General features: G+C 44.0%; 1 protein-coding gene across 4 annotated transcripts in view; it reads right to left on the minus strand.

The window, feature by feature from the left end:
* Nckap1 (NCK associated protein 1) overlaps positions 1-4,293 on the minus strand; it is a 75,009-nt gene extending 70,716 nt beyond the window's left edge. For all 4 annotated transcript variants that reach the window (XM_041639872.1, XM_041639871.1, XM_041639870.1 and 1 more), the window contains exon 1: positions 4,121-4,293. In XM_041639872.1, coding sequence (XP_041495806.1) covers positions 4,121-4,228 — 108 coding nt within the window. In that variant the 5' untranslated portion in view covers positions 4,229-4,293. The remainder of the gene's footprint in view (positions 1-4,120) is intronic.
* Positions 4,294-18,169: the final 13,876 nt, after the last annotated feature.

Raw genomic sequence — 18,169 nt, forward strand, 5'->3', positions numbered from 1 at the left:
AGAGACTGGAAGGTGGAGGTAGGGGGGTGCTGGGATTGAGACACAGAGGCTTCTTTTCAGGTGGAAGAACAGCAACCTTTATTTTGCCCAGCAACCTTTTATACTTCTACTCCTTCTGTGGAGACCCACCGGCCAGAAAGAACACAAACATCCTTGTCAATTACAGACCACAAGGAAGTTGTGCTGTTAGTCAGGGGGAGTGAGGGCAGCTGGATCACAACAATTTTCCTTTGTGATTTTCTTTACATAGGTTGACAGTAGTTGTGTGCACATGTACATACATGTCTGTATATATGTATATACATACACACATATATGTAGAAGCCAAAGGTCACCTTTGGTGTCATTCCTTAGAATTTACCTAACCGTGTGTGTGTGTGTGTGTGTGTGTGTGTGTGTATGTTGGGGGGGGGGTCTCTCACTGGGACCTGGGGCTGGCTGATTAGGCTGACTGGTTAGCGAGCAAGCTCTAAAACCCACCTGTCTCTGTATCCCTAGAGCTGGGATTACAAATCTGGAACTTTAGGTTGGGGCTGGGACGTGAATTCGGACTCTTATGCCTGTGTAGTAAGCCCTTTCCGGCTGAGCTGGCTCCTCTGCGCCCTTTATGCTAAGATTTGGCCCCGATGCATTTTAACGTGTGTGTACAAGATGAAAGAAAACATCAGTAAAACTAAAAGAAATAAATAGGACATTTTGCTAAATTGGAGGAAGTATATATAAAACATAAAATCAGAATGAATAGAAACAATGAAATAAAATTTGTCTTCCCTAATTTTCACTTTAGACTTTTATTTTCAAAGACAATGAGTGAAGCTGGAGTGGGGCGTGGTGTCAGAACACTTCCAGCAACCCCAGCCTCTGGATTTTGGTTTCCAGCACAATCTTGGGTATGAAATCACAAGGTCAAATAGTAACTTTATACACTGAGAACTATGTAACCTACAATAAAAGAAACACAGTTAGAAATCATGATTAGCCTAAGTTTGTTTCATTAACAGTACTCAAGCTAAATTTGTTTAATTAAGAGTTTAATTAATGGTAATCACATGCCTAAGATTTCTTGCTCATTGTCTTCCATATTGTATTTGTCATTTGTTTGTGAATATAGTAAGTTCTTAAGATTGTATTAAGAATTTAACAATATTGTGGGCTTTGGTAAAATGTATACTTAATTAGACAATGATGAAAGCATTCCTTGTTTAAGCATAGTACTTTAGTATTTTAATAACATCAAACTTCATAAAACCTTAAATTGTTAATGTGTAAATAGATTTATATATATGACAATTTCAAATAATCTCTCAAAAGGTCTTAAAAGGATCTTGAACAATGATTGCTCATAATCTAATCTTTTAGGTAGTCTCAATATTGAGAGGTTTTCCCCATGCATTTACTCTCCGTCCACTGGATGTTTCTCTAGCACTGGAGAAACAGGAACATTAAACCAGTGTCCAGCCGCTCCTATCTTGATTAGAGAGAGAGGTGTAGTTAACCACATGCAGTGTGTAAACAGGATTGTAGAAGACTTGAGACTAACGATTTTAGACTGGGAAAAATAGGATGATGGATAGGAGCGTCTGTGCCAGGTACTGAAGTGTGAGCAGGAACTGACAACTATTTTACTTCCAGCTCTAGGGGCTCTGAGACCTACTTCTGGCCTCTCGGCACACAAGTGGAACAGAAATACACGCAGGCAAAACACTCATACACACAAAACTTAAAAATATAAAAACTGTAAAAATAAAAATATGTGATTTATATTGCCATAAGAATACAGACAACGTGAACCTTATAAACACAAGATAAACAGATCTTACTTCTTTGGCAAGTTATTTGAACAAATGTTTTGATCTTTAGCCAGCTGGGTTTAGACAGGCAGCTGATATAGGCAGGCAATTCCATAGGCTAAAAGATTCTAATTCTATCCAAAGGGCCAGCAATGGTTCAGGGGTAAAGGCACTGAATCTGATCACAGAAACAAGTTATCCGCTAACCTCCACACACACCTGCTTGCTTGCTCTCTCCCTCTCACAAAATAAACAGATGCATTTAACACACACAGAGCCGATTTCGGTGAACACTAATCAAAGCCTTGTGTGCTAGATAATGCCCTGAGTATTAGTCTTCAAAATGAATTACTCTTCTCATAAGAAATTCATGAGCCAAGTAGGCAAAATATTTCAAGAAACTAAATATATGTAAGTGATGAACTATAGCATTTCAAGAACTCGAGATGCTCGACAATTAGATATAATGATGGCATCCACTTATTTCCTATTTCAGTAGTCAACACAAGAGCCTGCGGTTTCCCAAAACAGGAAGCGAAAAACACTTTGAAAAGGGGCAGCAAACTGTAATTATAAGTTTAAACGCTTAAAACTCCATTTACTATTTTCCATGAAAATGAAGTACTACAGTCTGTTTTTATTCTATAAAAATGTTTAGTGACTTGACTGCATTAAAGAAAGCATTTCACTCAAGCACCCAAATCACTTTTGATGTTACTCTCACTTCCTCTTCTGGAAACCATCATAACCATTTCCTCTAACCACAATACCGCAGCACTACTTACTTTTAGCAACATCTGACTTGCTGGGCTTCTTTTTTTTTTTCTTTTGGTTTTTCGAGACAGGGTTTCTCTGTACCTTTGGAGCCTTTCCTAGGACGGACTAGCATTGTAGACCAGGCTGGCCTCAAATTCACAGAGATCCACCTGCCTCTGCCTCCCGAGTGCTGGGATTAAAGGCGTATGCCCCCACTACCCGTCAACTTGGTTTAAAAAAAAAAAAGTCCATATAGAACTTGACTTTCAAATTTCTTAAGCAGTGAAATCCAAAAGTTGCCACCAATACAACTTATACTACCTAAAATTAAATTTTCCTAACCCTGAAAAGTTACAATCAAGGAGTGAATGCAGAGGGGTCTGCCATGTCACAAACAGAATGGGGACATTCCAGGTCAAGACTGGGCTGTGTTTAGAGACAACCATTCATTGAAACCAAGGGAGTCGCCAGAACAACACAGCCATCCTTCCTTTCCAGACGCTTAGTATCACTAACTGAAAACAGTGTGCTTCAGAAGGACAGTGTCTAAATCAAACTGGAGGAGTAAGACAAGTTTATTCTGGAATGCTCTGACTTTAATTTTTAAAAGAATCTTCATCAATACTCACACACAACCTATACTCCATTGCTATGGTCAAAACTATATTTGTTACGGTTTTAAAAACGAGATTACGAAAAAATATGGCTAACACATAGAAACCCACAAGGATGTAGGGGTATAAACTGTACCACAAGCAAACTTCTCTACTAAATTCAGAGGCTTATGGCAGCTGTCTCAAAATAAATGGACTTGGGATTGTTTGCCTGTTAAGGTAAATTAATGGCATTTTCCCCCCTATCTTTATCTCTACTTTTCTTAACTTATTTAGAGCCTTGCACTCTCTAATCTGAAGACACAGACAGCAATAGTTGCACCAGCTACTCAAATCATCGGAACAGCAACGGGAACAGATTTGGTTTTTATTTTACACAGCCATTGTACTGTAAGGCACGGTGCTTTGGTGCTCATCAGATAGGGTTGGGAAAACTAAGACGAGGAGGAGCAGAGAGGAAAGGTTGTTATTCCTGTTCCAGTGACTCACAACCCTCAACTATTTCAGACGAAAACCGGTTCCACCCTCACTTCCCCCTCCTGTCCATCTCCAAAATGAAATTCTCCTGAACGTCAACAAGCTGTCGGGGGGAAGGAGGGTGCTTTATCCAGCGACCGAAAAAATCAAGGGTCCAAGTGGGGAGCGGAGGGAGGGTCGGGCGCCACATTCCCCCACTCCCACGCCGAGAAACCCGGGCCCGTGCGCCGCAGCCCGGGAAGGCCGCGCGCTCGCCCTTCCCGCAGACCCAGGCGCCGGCGGCGGCCATGCGCGGCCCGGCCGGTTCCGTCGCCCGCCCGGGAGCCGGCCCGGGAAATGGCTCCCGCCCGGCCGACCCCGCGGCTCACTCGAGGCCGCGGCGCCTCCCCGAGGCCCCGGGCGAGCAGGCCGAGCTCGCCCCCCACCCCCGCGGCCTTGCCCCCGCCGCCGCACCCCCGCCCGGCCTCGCCGGCCCGTGCGCACCTTCTTGATGTTGTAGAGGCGCGTGAGCATGCCGACGCCCCGGTCGTTGAGGATGGTGAGCTTCTCCGCCAGCTTCTGCTGACTGGGCTGCAGCACGGAGCGCGACATGGTGCGGCCGCCGCCGCCGCCGGGCGCGCAACTCCCCGGCTCGCCGCCTCCCTCAGGCCCGCCCGCCCGCCCGCGACCTCCGCCTCAGCGCGGCGCGCCCATGCCGCGCGCCCACCCGCGCCGTGACACAGCAGCCGCGGCGCTCGCTTCCGCCCGCCCGCCCGCCGCCCTTCCGCCTCCACCCGCGGCGCTCTCCACCCCGGTTTCCCCCTCCCCACCCGGCCGGGCCGCCTTTCCCGGCTCCTCCGCTAGGTGTGGCGACGGCGGCCGTGACGGCGGCGGCGGCGGCTGAGAACCAGGCGGCTTCCCGTAGCCGGGAACCGGCGCTCGGTCACCTGATCGGCCGCGCCGGCGCCCCCGCCAGGTCGGCGGCGGAACTGCGCCCTGTGCGCCCCGCCCGGCCTCGGGCTCCGCGTGCCTCGACTTCCCCCAAAGTCGCCTCGGCTCGGCAGCCCCTGGGCTACGGGCGGGCACCGGGAGACTCGCGTCCCGAGAGGGGGCCCGGCGGCTCGGAGCCTGCGGTCCCCCCCACGCCCCGACGGACGCTCCCGGGAGAACGCGGCTGATGTGGGCTCCGCTCGAGCCGCATCGACGGCCTCGCTGCCTCCGGGGCCTCCCGGGCCTCGCTCCCGCCTCCAGCCGGGGGAAGGAGGTCGGAAGTGAGGGCAGCTCGAGTTCCTGAGATTATCAGAATGGAGACTTATCGAGGACCCGCACCCATCCGGTGGGGACACGAATAGGCTCCGGCATGGGGTAGGCAAGAAAACAAACAAGGAATGTTTGTTCTGCGACGGAGGGTTCGCTCCCAACCTCCACCTGAAATCCCAGTCCTCTCTGGAAGCAGCGATTCTACTTTTCTACTCCTCACCTCCCAAGGATTCTTTGTGCATGGCCACTTCCGATCACACAGGGTTTCAAACATGAACAAATTGGGTCTCCACGTGAATGAGCAGAGCGACAACGTCCACCGCGATGGTTATGGGGTCACTTGGATATTTGGGGCTTTAACTAATATAAGCTGATTTTACAGTGTATTCATTAACTGAAATCAGTTACAAAATGCCCCCCAGCACCTTCAATAAAAGGCATGCTGAAGATAATAAGATACGGGAGTCGTCGAAGCTACTTTCTAGTGAAATGTCACTAGTAGCTTCTAAGACATTTTGAAAAGCTACTCTGTCTACTCCTTGCAGATATCGAGAGAGTACACAGAATAGGTTTTCCGTAAGGGCTGTGTAAGAGTCCTAGTGCCACCCAAAACGTCAAAAGTTTCTGTCACTGTGCACTACTCATAGAGCTGCCTGCCTTGAATGAATGCATATATTCATATTCTCTCTCTCTCTCTCTCTCTCTCTCTCTCTCTCTCTCCTGCTCATTTCTCTCCCCTCCATCTCAGAGAAACCATCTGTTGAGCTATTTACTCTGTTATTAACTAATTGGGAAATTGAATTTATTCAGTGACTTGCCAAGCTGGTAGCTAACATTTTAAAAATTTACCAGAGATTGGGGTTGGAACCTGAGACAATTCAAAGGATACTGGGAAGGGACAGCTGCTGGGAGAAGTTGGGGACAACCAGCCGAGAAAATGTGAAGGCCCTGGATGCAGACAGTAGCATGTGTCCTTAGGGGAACCAGGGATCAGTTCTGTCTAGATGGGCAGCAGAGTTTTTTAAAGATGCATTTATTTTTATTTTATGTGTATGAATGTTTTAACCTGCATGTATGTTAGTGCATTGAGTGCAAGCCTGGTACACACGGGGGCCAGAATAAGGTGTCAGATCTCCTGGCACTGGAGTTAGGTCCAAAGGAGGACCCCAAAATGGCAGTGCCACCAAAAATGTCCTAAATGACAATCTGAGCTTAGCTAAGGCAGAATTCTGACCATCTAGACAAAGTAAGAAAATAGATGTTTTTTTGTGGCAGAAGAAAGGCTTGTTGTTTTGGTTTATAATAACATCTTTTTATGTAACTCAGGCTGGTTTTGAACTTGGTAGTTGTCTTAAGTTACTTTTCTAATGAGGTGATAAAATACTGAAACCAAGGCAACTTGTAAAAGAACTAGTTTAACTGGCGGTTTACATTCAGACGCTTAGAGTCCATGACCATCATGGGGAACATGGCAGCAGGCAGGCAGGCAGGCAGGCAGGCAGGCAGGCATGATGCTGGAGTAGTAACCGGGAGCTTGCATCTCGATCCCTGAGCAGGCCATGAGCTTTTGAAACCTCAAAGCCCATTCATTCCCAGGGAAACCCCTCTTCTAAGAAGGCCACACCTGCTAATCCTTCCCAAATAGTTGCACAACCTGGGACCGAGTATTCAGACAGAAGGCTGTTGTGGCCAGCCTCGTTCGAACCACCACAGCCATCTACATGAAAAACTATAACCATGGCCTCTGGGAGAAAGAAGATGAGTCCTCTCCAAGGATGGGCTCCCTGAGCAGGAATCCAATTCCAAGTGTTCAGCCCTAAACAAATACACATGCAGGTAGGCAACACCTCAATAGGCTGTGTGTGTGTGTGTGTGTGTGTGTGTGTGTGTGTAACGATAATTGAAGAAGAGATCATGAATTTGAGGCCTCTTGAGGAATGGGTTTACTACAGCAAAACTTGATTTTAATGATAATAGTTTCTTCAACCTACATTATAATCTCTGTATTAAGAAAATAAAATAAGGAATAGAAATTAAATTAATGTTTATACTACCTATCTCAAGAAGAAACTTTTGAGATGTTATATAATTTTGTTTTCTCCCTCCCCACCCCCCCCTCTCTCTCACGCACACACACAAACACACACACACATACCTTCTTTCTGTCATTCCATCCCGTCCATTTGCTTTTCCTTCTTTACAATGCTGGAGAATAAAACCCAGGTCCTAGTTGAATGCAAATGTACTAAGCTAATAAGGAAAATGACATGCACACAACTATTCCTTAACTGTGGAAGGGCCACCCCATAGACAGTAACAGATCTGGTATTGGATCTCTTATCTGTCTGATTCCAAAATTCATGCACGAAGTTTATTGTAACAAAGTTTATTGTACTAAATATGGGTTGGTAAGATTATATGTTTTCCTTCATCCATCTGATCAGTGTTTTCCTCTACCGTCCCTCAGCCCTATCCAATCTCCATGAATGTTCCCTTCAGTTACCATCCTTCAGTTCACAGCTATTGTCTGACCTATTTTCCCTGACAGATACAACAGATACATGAGCTTTGCTTTCTCCAGAAAATACAGAGAATTGCTTATGTAATGTTCTTTACTAGTTGTGAAGGGTTTATTTTTTTAATTATGTATTTTATTTTATCTTTTCATGAGGAAATTACATCCTGCAGCCCCACAGCCTATGGGGCTTTATGTTGTTGTGGGAGATCTTTGTTTTTTTTTTTTATTCATTCAATATATTTTGATCCTGTTTTTCCGTCCCCCAACTTTTCCTAGATCCTCCCCACTTCCTTATAGCTCAACCTCATGTAATCTATCTCTTGCCCCTCCTCCCCCCCAAACCAAAAACCAGTGTTCTCTAATGAAGTGTCACTTAATGTATCAACCACACTCTAGGGCAAGGAGAAATTGGCCAACAGAAGAGCTCCAACCCATGTTTTGCTTCTGTGAACTTTTTGTTTCACTTTGTTTTGTTTTGATTTTTTTTTTGTCTTACTGGTTTTTTGTTTGTATTGATTATCATTTTTTGTGAAGAATCTTACTTTCTGATTTTTAAATCAGTTAGCTGACCCAGCATGTTGTGAAATATTAGTACACTATGTGAGGATGTATTGCTATGATTGATATAACAAAAAGCTGAACAGCCAATAGCTAGGTAGAAGGTATAGGGGGGATTTCCAGGGAGAGAAAGGAAGAGGAAGAAGAATTGAGGCACACAGGAGATTCCAGGAGACAGAGAGGAAACGGGAGGTACAAGTCAGTTTTTTAGTAACCAATACATACACACACACACACACACACACACACACATATATTCACAGTATATAGAAGGGTTACTCTACAACAATCTGGATCCATTGAGCTGGACATTGTGATGTAATTATTACCTGATAATTGATCTTACCGTAGATAGTTTTACTATGTTAGACAAAAAGAGGGAAATGTTGTGGATATCTGTACACTGTGTGAAGATGTATTGCTGTGATTGGAGTAGTAACGAGCTGAATGGCCAATAGCTAGGCAGGAGAGGATAGGCGGGATTTCTAGCAGAGAGAGAGGAAGTCAGAGGGGTGCCTCTAGACGCAAGAGATGCCAATGGGATGCAAAACAAGTCAGACAGAGGAAAGCTAACCAAGCCATGTGATAGAACTTGGATTAATAGTAAGAGGTCAATTACGTTATGATTAATTAAGTTAAGTTAGGTTAATTAAGTTATAAGCTAGTAAGAAAAAAGCCTAAGCTAAGGCCAAACTTTTATAATTAATAACAAATTAATTATAAAATGTGTCAGTATTTGTGGGCTGGCAATCCCAACGAGAAAGCTTATTAACCAGCCCTCTATTGTTTCTCTACATAAAAAAGAACAGAGAAAACTTGCTTGCAGGATTTCCATGTGTGCTTAGGTTAAAACTCCTCTGATTACGATGTCTGCGGTCTAAGGTGACAGTTTCCTGTTTCTGAAGACAAACAACAGTTTTCCTTCTACCAGACCTCAAACTGGTACTTCTGGCTCAAAATAGATGGATAAATTTCTCTTTGAAAGCACCTAAGACTAGAGTAATAGACATACATTAGTTAGATATGCCCCTCATCTCTTTCTTCGGGCAACTGCTGCATTCTGCCAAAATAGAATCCAGAGAGGAAAAACAGGGCAAACCGTGGGAACAGTAAAGCAAGAATAGTAAACTAATGAAGTTTTTCAATGAATTAACATTTTAAAAATTGTGTTAAGAACTGTGTTTAGGCCGGGCGATGGTGGGGCACGCCTTTAATCCCAGCACTTGGGAGGCAGAGGCAGGCAGATCTCTGTGAGTTCGAGGCCAGCCTGGTCTATAAGAGCTAGTTCCAGGACAGGCTCCAAAGCCACAGAGAAACCCTGTCTCGAAAAAAAAAAAAAAAAAAAAAAAAAAAAGAACTGTGTTTAGTCAGATTGTAGTGTGAACAGAGGAATTGACTCTAGGCAAAGAGCTATGGGTAAGTATGGGAGGTTTTATTACAGTTTTAACACAGGTCATAGGAAACATAGATAGTAAGGTGAATGCTAAATCATAACTGCAGCTTCCGTTCTCCAGCATGGCAGAGACTATAAGACATGGGACTTGAGCCACTAAAAATGATCAAGACAGAGAATTAAGAAGAGAATGCAACGGTATCCTGGTGTCTGTGGAAAGTGGAGCAAGGAGCTAGCGCTTAGCAGAGTACAACACAGTGTAACAGAAGAGCAGTCGAGACAGCCTGCAGGAAACGTAAGCCATCTCCAGCGGTCAGCAGAGGAGATGCCAGAAATAGAACCCGTACAAAAGGATAAAAAAGAAAGCAATGAAAAATTAACTACAGCCCCACGCTTAATCATTCCCATCCAGAGAGCATCATCTTACAGTGTTCTAGATCTTCAGTGATGCACCTCGTCCGTGCTTAACGCTTCTGTGCTGCACAGCCAGGGTCCAGTTCAGAGCCCCTCTTAAGATCTAAAAAGTCTGACCCAGTGAACAACTTCAGTGCATGACTGTTTTTAATTTTCCTTGTTATTTTGAAAACACCAAAGACTCATGAGGTTTTTATTTTCCATATGAGTGTATACAAATATTTACTGATCCTTTTGGTTTGGTTTTTTTTTTCTTTTTTTTTTTTTCTTTTTTTTGGTATTTCAAGACAGGGTTTCTCTGTGGTTTTGGAACCTGTCCTGGAACTAGCTCTTGTAGACCAGGCTGGCCTCAAACTCACAGAGATCCGAGGTTTATTTTTAAATCTTAGACTTTATATCTGGCAATGGAATTCACAAGCGCTTGCTTCTTTAGCATATGTAAAGACCTGGACTTAAATAAAAATAAAAAAAATGAGATCTGACCTTCAATCCTCAGTACCTCACACACAGTTGTGTAGATTGTGACATACAATTTTGGCACTGTTAATGAGAGAACAGAACTGGAGATGGAATACAGATTAAACCTGTGATAATCCTGCTCAGCCATGTTGACACACGCCTTTAATCCCAGCGTTTGGGGGCAGACACGAGTAATCTCAATAATAATAAAAACTCCTATAAATAAAGTTCAACCAGAAACAACCATTAATCATGCAGAGCAACTATATAAAGCAGCTACACCTGCACCCCCTTCACCCATTAACCCCAATCCATCACCATCATAAATTGCCAGATCTCTGTGAGTTCAAGGCCAGCCTGGTCTACAGAGTGAGTTCCAGGACAGCCAGGGCTACACAGTGAAACCCTAACTCAAGAAATAGAAAACAACAACAAAAACCTGTGATAATCCCCACGCCCAGCTGAAACAAAGGTGACCCGTTCACAGTTTTACATTTGGTCATTTCTGAACATGAACATCCTTTCAAAGCTTGGGAGAAAAACTGAATATGATAATAAATGGGGCTTTCAAGGAAATGCAAATTTGAACCATAAGAGTAGAGTTGGGTCAGGTGTGGTGTGCTGGCCTTTAATACCTCAGAAAACAGAGGCAGACAGACCTCTGAGAGTTCAAGCCCAGCCTGGTTTACAAAACACCTTCCAGGATAGCCAGTGCCCATTACACAGAGTAACCCTGTCTTGAAAAACAGGAAAAAAGAAAGGTTAAAAAAAAAATGGGGGGGGTGTAAGTTGGTATTTGTATAACTAAATTCGATAATTTTTGGAAAGTAGGTTGAATAAGCAAAATAGAATCGTGTCCATCTTGTACCCATACCTCACAGATGCCAACTGTAGGCCCCAAGTAAAGGAAATGAAGGTGGCAAATGACCCACGAGGTACCTACCAATCATAAACAAATGGAGTCTGGGAGATCAAGAGAGAGTATTTCAACTAATCGTGATCAACCAAATGACCACTGGACACTGCCTTGCTTTGTTTTTTTCAGAGCTGGGCATTGAACTCAGCTTGCCCACACATACAGTGTTTACTGTATCGTGAAGCTGCGTCCCACCCTGCTGACTGATGAGAGAACTAAGTAGAGACACACTCATTGAACTTGGCAAACTGCAAGTTCATGACATTTAAGAGGGCAAAAAGGGCGAGAAAGAAAGAGATGGAGAGGAAGCAGCTGACATGAGGCCAAAGTAATTTTTGTTTTAATGAGGTGGGGGTAAAAGAACCCCAGACAATGGTGTTAATTCACCAGATCTGAGCACTTAGAATGTGCCTGTCTTCCCAACTGTCTGATACGGGTTATTGAATTCCATCTTAAATAGCAAAGCCTTGTAGGAAGCTAAATCCTATTGCTCCTGTGAAGCAGAGAAGGGAGTCCTGCCAAAACTCACAGTGAGAAAGGGGCAGAGCTCCTGTTAACCCATGCTATGACATAGAGCAGCAGAATTTGCATGTCAGGGGCATGTGAGATTGCTCATTGGATGAAGTGCTTGACCCGCAAGCCTGGCAGCCCAAGCCCAGTCTTTAGCATACATCAAAGTAAACAGGAGAAAACTCCCAAGGTTGTCCCCTGACCTCCATGCGCGTGTATGCATGAATGTGTGCACACACACACACAGCAGCAGCAGCAGCATAAATAAGAATTTCTTTGTGGGTGGACTCCATAGTTAGGAGCATATATTACTTTTGGAAAGGACCAGAGTTTGGCTCCTAGCATTCATATCAAGGGGCCCGCAACCATCTATAGTTCCAACTCCAGGGCACCTGATCTCCTCTTTTGGACTCTGTGGGTTCCTGGACTCACAAATACACACACCCCACCACACACACAACTCTCTACAGAATTTTAAAAAATAATTTTCTTGGGAAGATTAGAAAAGTTTTGTCATATCTTCTAATTTTTCAGTGAAATAAAAGTATTTCAACTTCTCAAAACATGGGGCATATGTGAGAAAATGTTCACTATTTAGGGTAGGTGGCGTAATGCAATGGCGAGCGCGTGCCTAGCACGTGAGTGTTCCTAAGTACCACCCCAGGCACAGTCAAAAAAATCCCGCGCTCCTTCAAGCTTCACGTCACGTGTTTAAATGGTTATTTAGAAGAGCAAAGCCCAAGCTAAAGGTCAGCTGCGCAAAGGTGAGACCCAGCTCTGTTTCTCCCTGCGGTGTGTCTGCGCGGGCCTGGCTGCGGGGCCTGTGGCTGGAAGACGCTGTCAGTGTTGATTTTTCACCTTAGGAGAGATGGTTGGATCTAACTCACTAGATTGTTGCTGCGTGAGACCATTCCAGGAGACGCAAATTAACAGTTAGGTGGGCTGTCATTGTTCTCACGGTCATCATTATCGTTATCGCCCCTCTTGTGCAGTGTGCGCTGGACATTGGTACCTGCATTGGCTTGTCTAAAAATAGAAGCTTGTGGGCTTTTCTTGTAATTGAGTACAGTGAGGAAGGAGAGCAGAAGAGGAGGAGGGCGATGGCTATGCACAATAGCCTTCTTTAAATAGCTCACGCATTGGGTTTTAGCATTCAACCAAAAAAATTAAAAACCTGCCTAATTATATTAAATTGCTTTCCTTGAAAAACTCCTATTTCAAAGTAATAATTTCTGAAAATGGTATTTTCACTGTTTGATGTGAGACACACACCATAATCACTATAATTCTAAGGTGATTGTATGCAAATATTAGGGGCATTAACTTTTTCTTTATTATAAAATATGCATTATGTTAAAGTATACAAACTCATCATAAGATGATTTCTCCTCATTAAGACGTCTTGCAGTCTAAATGTTTATAATAATTCAGGTGTTCAGTACTTCTTAAATTCAGCGTTGTAGGGACTGGAGAGATGGCTCTGCCCTGGCTGCGCAAGGCCCTGGCCGCACAAGGCCCTCGCTATTGCTGACTTGAGTTTGATCCCAGGAACCACATCCTTTGAATACAATACTTGGAGTAATTAAGCTGGAACTGACCTGGAATCTTCTCCGAGGACTGGTTCACATATTATGAGACAGTGCTGTGCAAGCTGTCAAGAGAGAAAAAGTCCAACTCAGATCTGAAGCCTGTAAACCATAACGGCCAGCACTGCTAGATGTCCTCACGGGTACAGGAGTGGCACTTATGTCTTGGGTAGACAGTGACTGTCTCATTGGACTTAAGGTCCACCTAATAAACAGGGGTCACGCCTGGTGCTAGAGACCTGGCTGACTAGCCATGGCTGGAGATGACACAGACCCTGGAGAGGAACCTGCTGCTGCAGATCTCTTCAGCCAATACGACTTGTAACTGCATCTCAATAGTACTGCTTATACCATAGACTGTGCAGCTCTTGCCACTCATCAAAGAAGCCGCTGTTTGCAGCAGATGGAGACTACTGCAGAGATCCACAATTGGCCAAAGTTCAGAGAGTAGGTGGTTCTGTGGTGCCCAACCCCAGCTGCTAATCTCCAGTACAGCCCTCCAGTTAGGCAGGGGATATCATGGAAGACGTAGACTACCGGTGAGAGAGAGTGGACCAGGATATCTGGGCGAGACGGTACCTTCTAAATATGACAGCGACTCTTGGTCTATGAGGTCTACGGTGTGCTCGCCTGCCCAAGACTACAGCAGTTAATATGCCAACGCGGAGGGGGGGAAATTTTCACAAGGACCCATCCCTAGACAAAGAGCTCCGGGGAGTCTATGGCTGCTGAGGGAGAGAAAATCAGAGAATAAGTTTTCCCTGGGGCTGAGCCATATGATAATAAGTGGTCAACGCTGAACAGATGGATTATAAGACCAGTAGTAAATGGACCCAATAGATGTGTGTGTGTGTGTGTGTGTGCGCATGTGTGTGTGTGCGTGTGTGTGTGCGCGCATGTGTGTGTGCGTGTGTGTGAGTGTGTGCGCATGTGTGTGTGCATGTGTGTGCGTGTGTGTGTGTGCAAAAGCATAACTATAGAAGACGCTGTGAACTGGAGAAGTGGTGGGAGGTTACATGAAAGGAGTTAGAAAGGGAAAGGAAGGGCTGGAGAGATGGCTCAGAGGTTAAGAGCACTGCCTGCTCTTCCAAAGGTTCTGAGTTCAATTCCCAGCAACCACATGGTGGCTCACAACCATCTGTAATGAGGTCTGGTGCCCTCTTCTGGCCAGAAGGCATACATACAGACAGAACATTGTATACATAATAAATAAATAAATAAATAAATAAATAAATAAATAAAAAGAAAGGGAAAGGAATTCTCAACGATGTTTTTAACTAAAAATGTGAAGATGTTCTAGGTCACCTAGGTTGTTTCCATACTAATGTACCATTTATTGTATCATTTTTTAAAAATATTTATTTATTTATTATGTATACAATATTCTGTGTTTATGCCTACAGGCCAGAAGGGGGCACCAGACCCCATTACAGATGGTTGTGAGCCACCATGTGGTTGCTGGGAATTGAACTCAGGACCTTTGGAAGAGCAGGCAATGCTCTTAACCTCTGAGCCATCTCTCCAGCCCCCTTATTGTATCATTTTTGTTTCCACTCATTGATACTTTACAGCCCTTTAGAATCAGAATTCACTCCGATCTTCAGTCCTTCTTATGTTCCCCATTCTGCGGTCTTAGTTTGTATGTATGAGAAATGAAAGAATAAACCAGTTATCTTTACCTTGTGAAGAGAAGAAAATCTCACCTCTTATCCATTTTACTTATGTCATATAGTTGATTCTATAATTAAAATAGCAAAGTGAAATTTAGCATTTACAGTGTATTAATAAATGCTTTCTTGTCTTGGATTTTAATCATGCAGTTGATTGACCCGAACAGGAAACATTGGGAAGTTGTTTAGAAATGCTAGCGATTCTGTCGTTTACTTACTGTACACGGTAAACATGCACGTGCTTGTTTGTAAACTACAGAAACTGCATATGCTAGAAAGGAAACTTGGCTGACACAACCCGCGTTGGAAATAACAGAGTTCATCTGGACTGCTTTGTTTTGAGAGAGGGCGATGATACTTCAGTCTTATGAATTGACTCAGAAGAAAGGAATGGAATGAACAACTCATCTTCACTCATCTTCCCCCCGGAGTCAAAGAAGACAGAGACGCAAAGCTGCAGTAATTCTGCCGTCATCCCAAGGCAAGCCAACTGCACAATGACTGTAGTGATTGCAATCACTTTTTCTTTACACGTTGATACAATGTTTATCCTGAGTACTAAGATTCCCCATTAGTTTTTGGTCAAGGACCCTACTATATATCCAAGGAACCATCGTATCCTAACGGGTGTGAAGTGTGACTCATGGCACAGTGTTTTTGTGGGTGTTGTTGTTGTTATTTCTGTTTAGTGCTAAGCATCCAACCCAAGACTTTGCACGTGTGAGCTACATCTATAGTCCAGCACAATTTTAAAGAGCTTGTTGTTTTCCTAGGTGGATAGAAAGTTTCAGGGACCCTACACAGAACTCTATTATAACATCTATCGAAAGAGGCAAAATGAGCCAGGCATGGTGAGCTATGCCTATAATCCCAGCTCTCGGCCAATAGGAAGCATAGCAGGCAGGGGCAAGGATATATGAAGCTCCAGTCTACCTATACTATACAGTGAAACCATTAGAGGGAGGGAGGGAGGGAGGAGGAGGGAGGAAGAGAGAGGAGGCATAATTGGAACAAGAAGTAACTGTGAAGTATCTGTGTTTAAGCTGGACATAAGTGGCAGAAGTGAAGTTTTATGTCACCTACAACTGTAGAGTGTGGAGTTTTCCTTTCCTGATGGGTTCCGTACACTAGCCTCTGCTGCAGGATAGCCTCTATAATCAACGTTTAATCAAGGCCAAATACCCCACTGTATCAGCCTCCCAAGTTCCCTCTTGATCACGCTCTCTGGCTCCCAGACCTGGCACCTCCCACAGAAGGCAGGAGGAGAGATAGAAATGTGAACCCCAGTGTGTTTTATTTTTCAGTTGAACACCTTGGCCCAATGCTTTCACGGAAAGGAGAAAATGGAAGCTGCTGCTTCACACGAGGATTTAAACTGTCTGCAGGTTGTCATTTGTCTGAATTTCCCTTTCTCTGTTGCTGTAAGTAGCACAGGGTTGGCTGTTCTGTCCTAAATTAAATGCAGTGTTTTATAGCGAGTCCATGATTTCCGCACATGACATAAGCCATACTTAATCTGCCTTAGAACGATTGCAGAAACATTGCAAATTTAGACTCTGAAACCTGCTGCTGAACTGCACTCAGCCAGCTTTTCAGCTTTCAAAGCTGCTCTGTGTGAAGCAGTACGCTGGGAAATCTGTTGCTGGTACACCCTCTTCCTATCCTCGTCCCAAGAAGACTCAACATGAGGAAGAAGAGACAGAAGCTACCGCCAAGATGGCAAACATCAGAGAAGCAGCAGCGAGGACTGGCCAGGCTCTCCAGCACCCAGACACCCACAGGCTTCAGAGCTGAGAGCCACCCCCTAAATATCCCCCCCAAAAGTCATGGGACTTTTGGAACAAGTGGCAATCCCACCCACTGATGCACCTGATCCTGTTTCAAACTGTTAGTGTTTTCTTTAGGTAGAGAAAAACAGAACGTAAAAAGCCATCTATTGCTCTGATGTAAAGTTAAAGAGCAGTTTGCGGTAGGTAACAGTGCTTACCAGAGTTAGGTCAGTGGCCTCGGTTCACTGTGGGATAAGACAGTACAAAAAAGATACTCAGTTACTAGTAATGAGGACACTGTTTTCTTCGGGCAAGGCAGAACAAATTAGCTCAATTCATGTGAGTGGTTTATTTTTCTTTGTGTCCTTTTCACTTAAGTCTTGCCTCTAATGAGAAGGTTCTGAGTTTCCTAAAGCTTTGAGAGACAGAGAGAGACTAATTTTGTGGAGTACCCATCCCCCAGCTTTGACCTTTTCTCCCCTCTTCTTTTTTCTTTCTTTACTTTTTCTTTTCTTTTTCTTTTTCTTTTTGAGACAGAGGTTTGAAGTGTGGCCTCAAATTCACAGCAATCCTCCTGTCTCAGTCACCTGAGTTCTGGGTTATAGGTGTTCACCACAATGCCCAGCCAGCTTTAACTTATTAGTGATATTTTCCCAAACTTGAGTGTGAAATAATTTCTTTGCCAATAATCTAAAGCGGATTTTTTTATTTGTGCTATGCTAAAAATTAAGACTTTGATAGATTAGGCCTTTGTTTTAGTGTCGGCAGTGATGCTATCTACATGCTGAGTTTTACAGGCTGGGTATTACTTCCACCATGGAGTCAGTCTTGCTGAGGTCTCAGAGCCTACAAAGTCCAGAGCCCTGTTTACATTCCCCACTGGTCTTAGTGAATGAGTTCAATGTGGACTCATCTTGCTCTAAAGAGGTGTAGTTGGATCAGTTTTACTGAACTGATATATAATTGGCCATATAGTCTAAGATGCAGGCAGGGGCCCACCATTAATCAGAATGAGAATTAAAGGCCCAGTCAGTGCTGATAGCAGAGTAGCCAGGGGGATCAAAGGAACAGAGACTGGTATCAATTGTCTGATTTATGTCTTTTTCTCTTTCTCTTTTTGAGCTTTCCCCCCCAATCATGGCAAAGTTTTTTAAAAATTACTCCTGATCAGTTAGCATAGAAACAACAGTTTTCTTTTCAAAGCCAGGTATGATTCCCCAGGTTTTCCTGTTTCCCAAAGGCCAGAATCCTTTAAAAGAAATTTTTCAGGAATCCTCAGTTTTACAACTCCAGTGTTTTTGCAATGGAAATAAATTCCCTTGTTGCTGGCAGCTACGGCGCCAGCCACACGACTTGCATAGAATCATAAACTCTGTATTCCTATTTCAAAAGACAAATTCCCATAGTGTTCTTTTTCTTCATACAACCAGACATTTTAAGTAGACAACAGCAAGTAAAGGTCAAGATGGGATATGGGTAGCTGGTCTGTAGTCATATTAG

The sequence above is a fragment of the Microtus oregoni genome, unplaced genomic scaffold (assembly GCF_018167655.1).
Source record: "Microtus oregoni isolate MIOR12 unplaced genomic scaffold, Mior012 000060F_ref0000265, whole genome shotgun sequence".
NCBI classification, from domain to species: Eukaryota; Metazoa; Chordata; class Mammalia; order Rodentia; family Cricetidae; genus Microtus; species Microtus oregoni.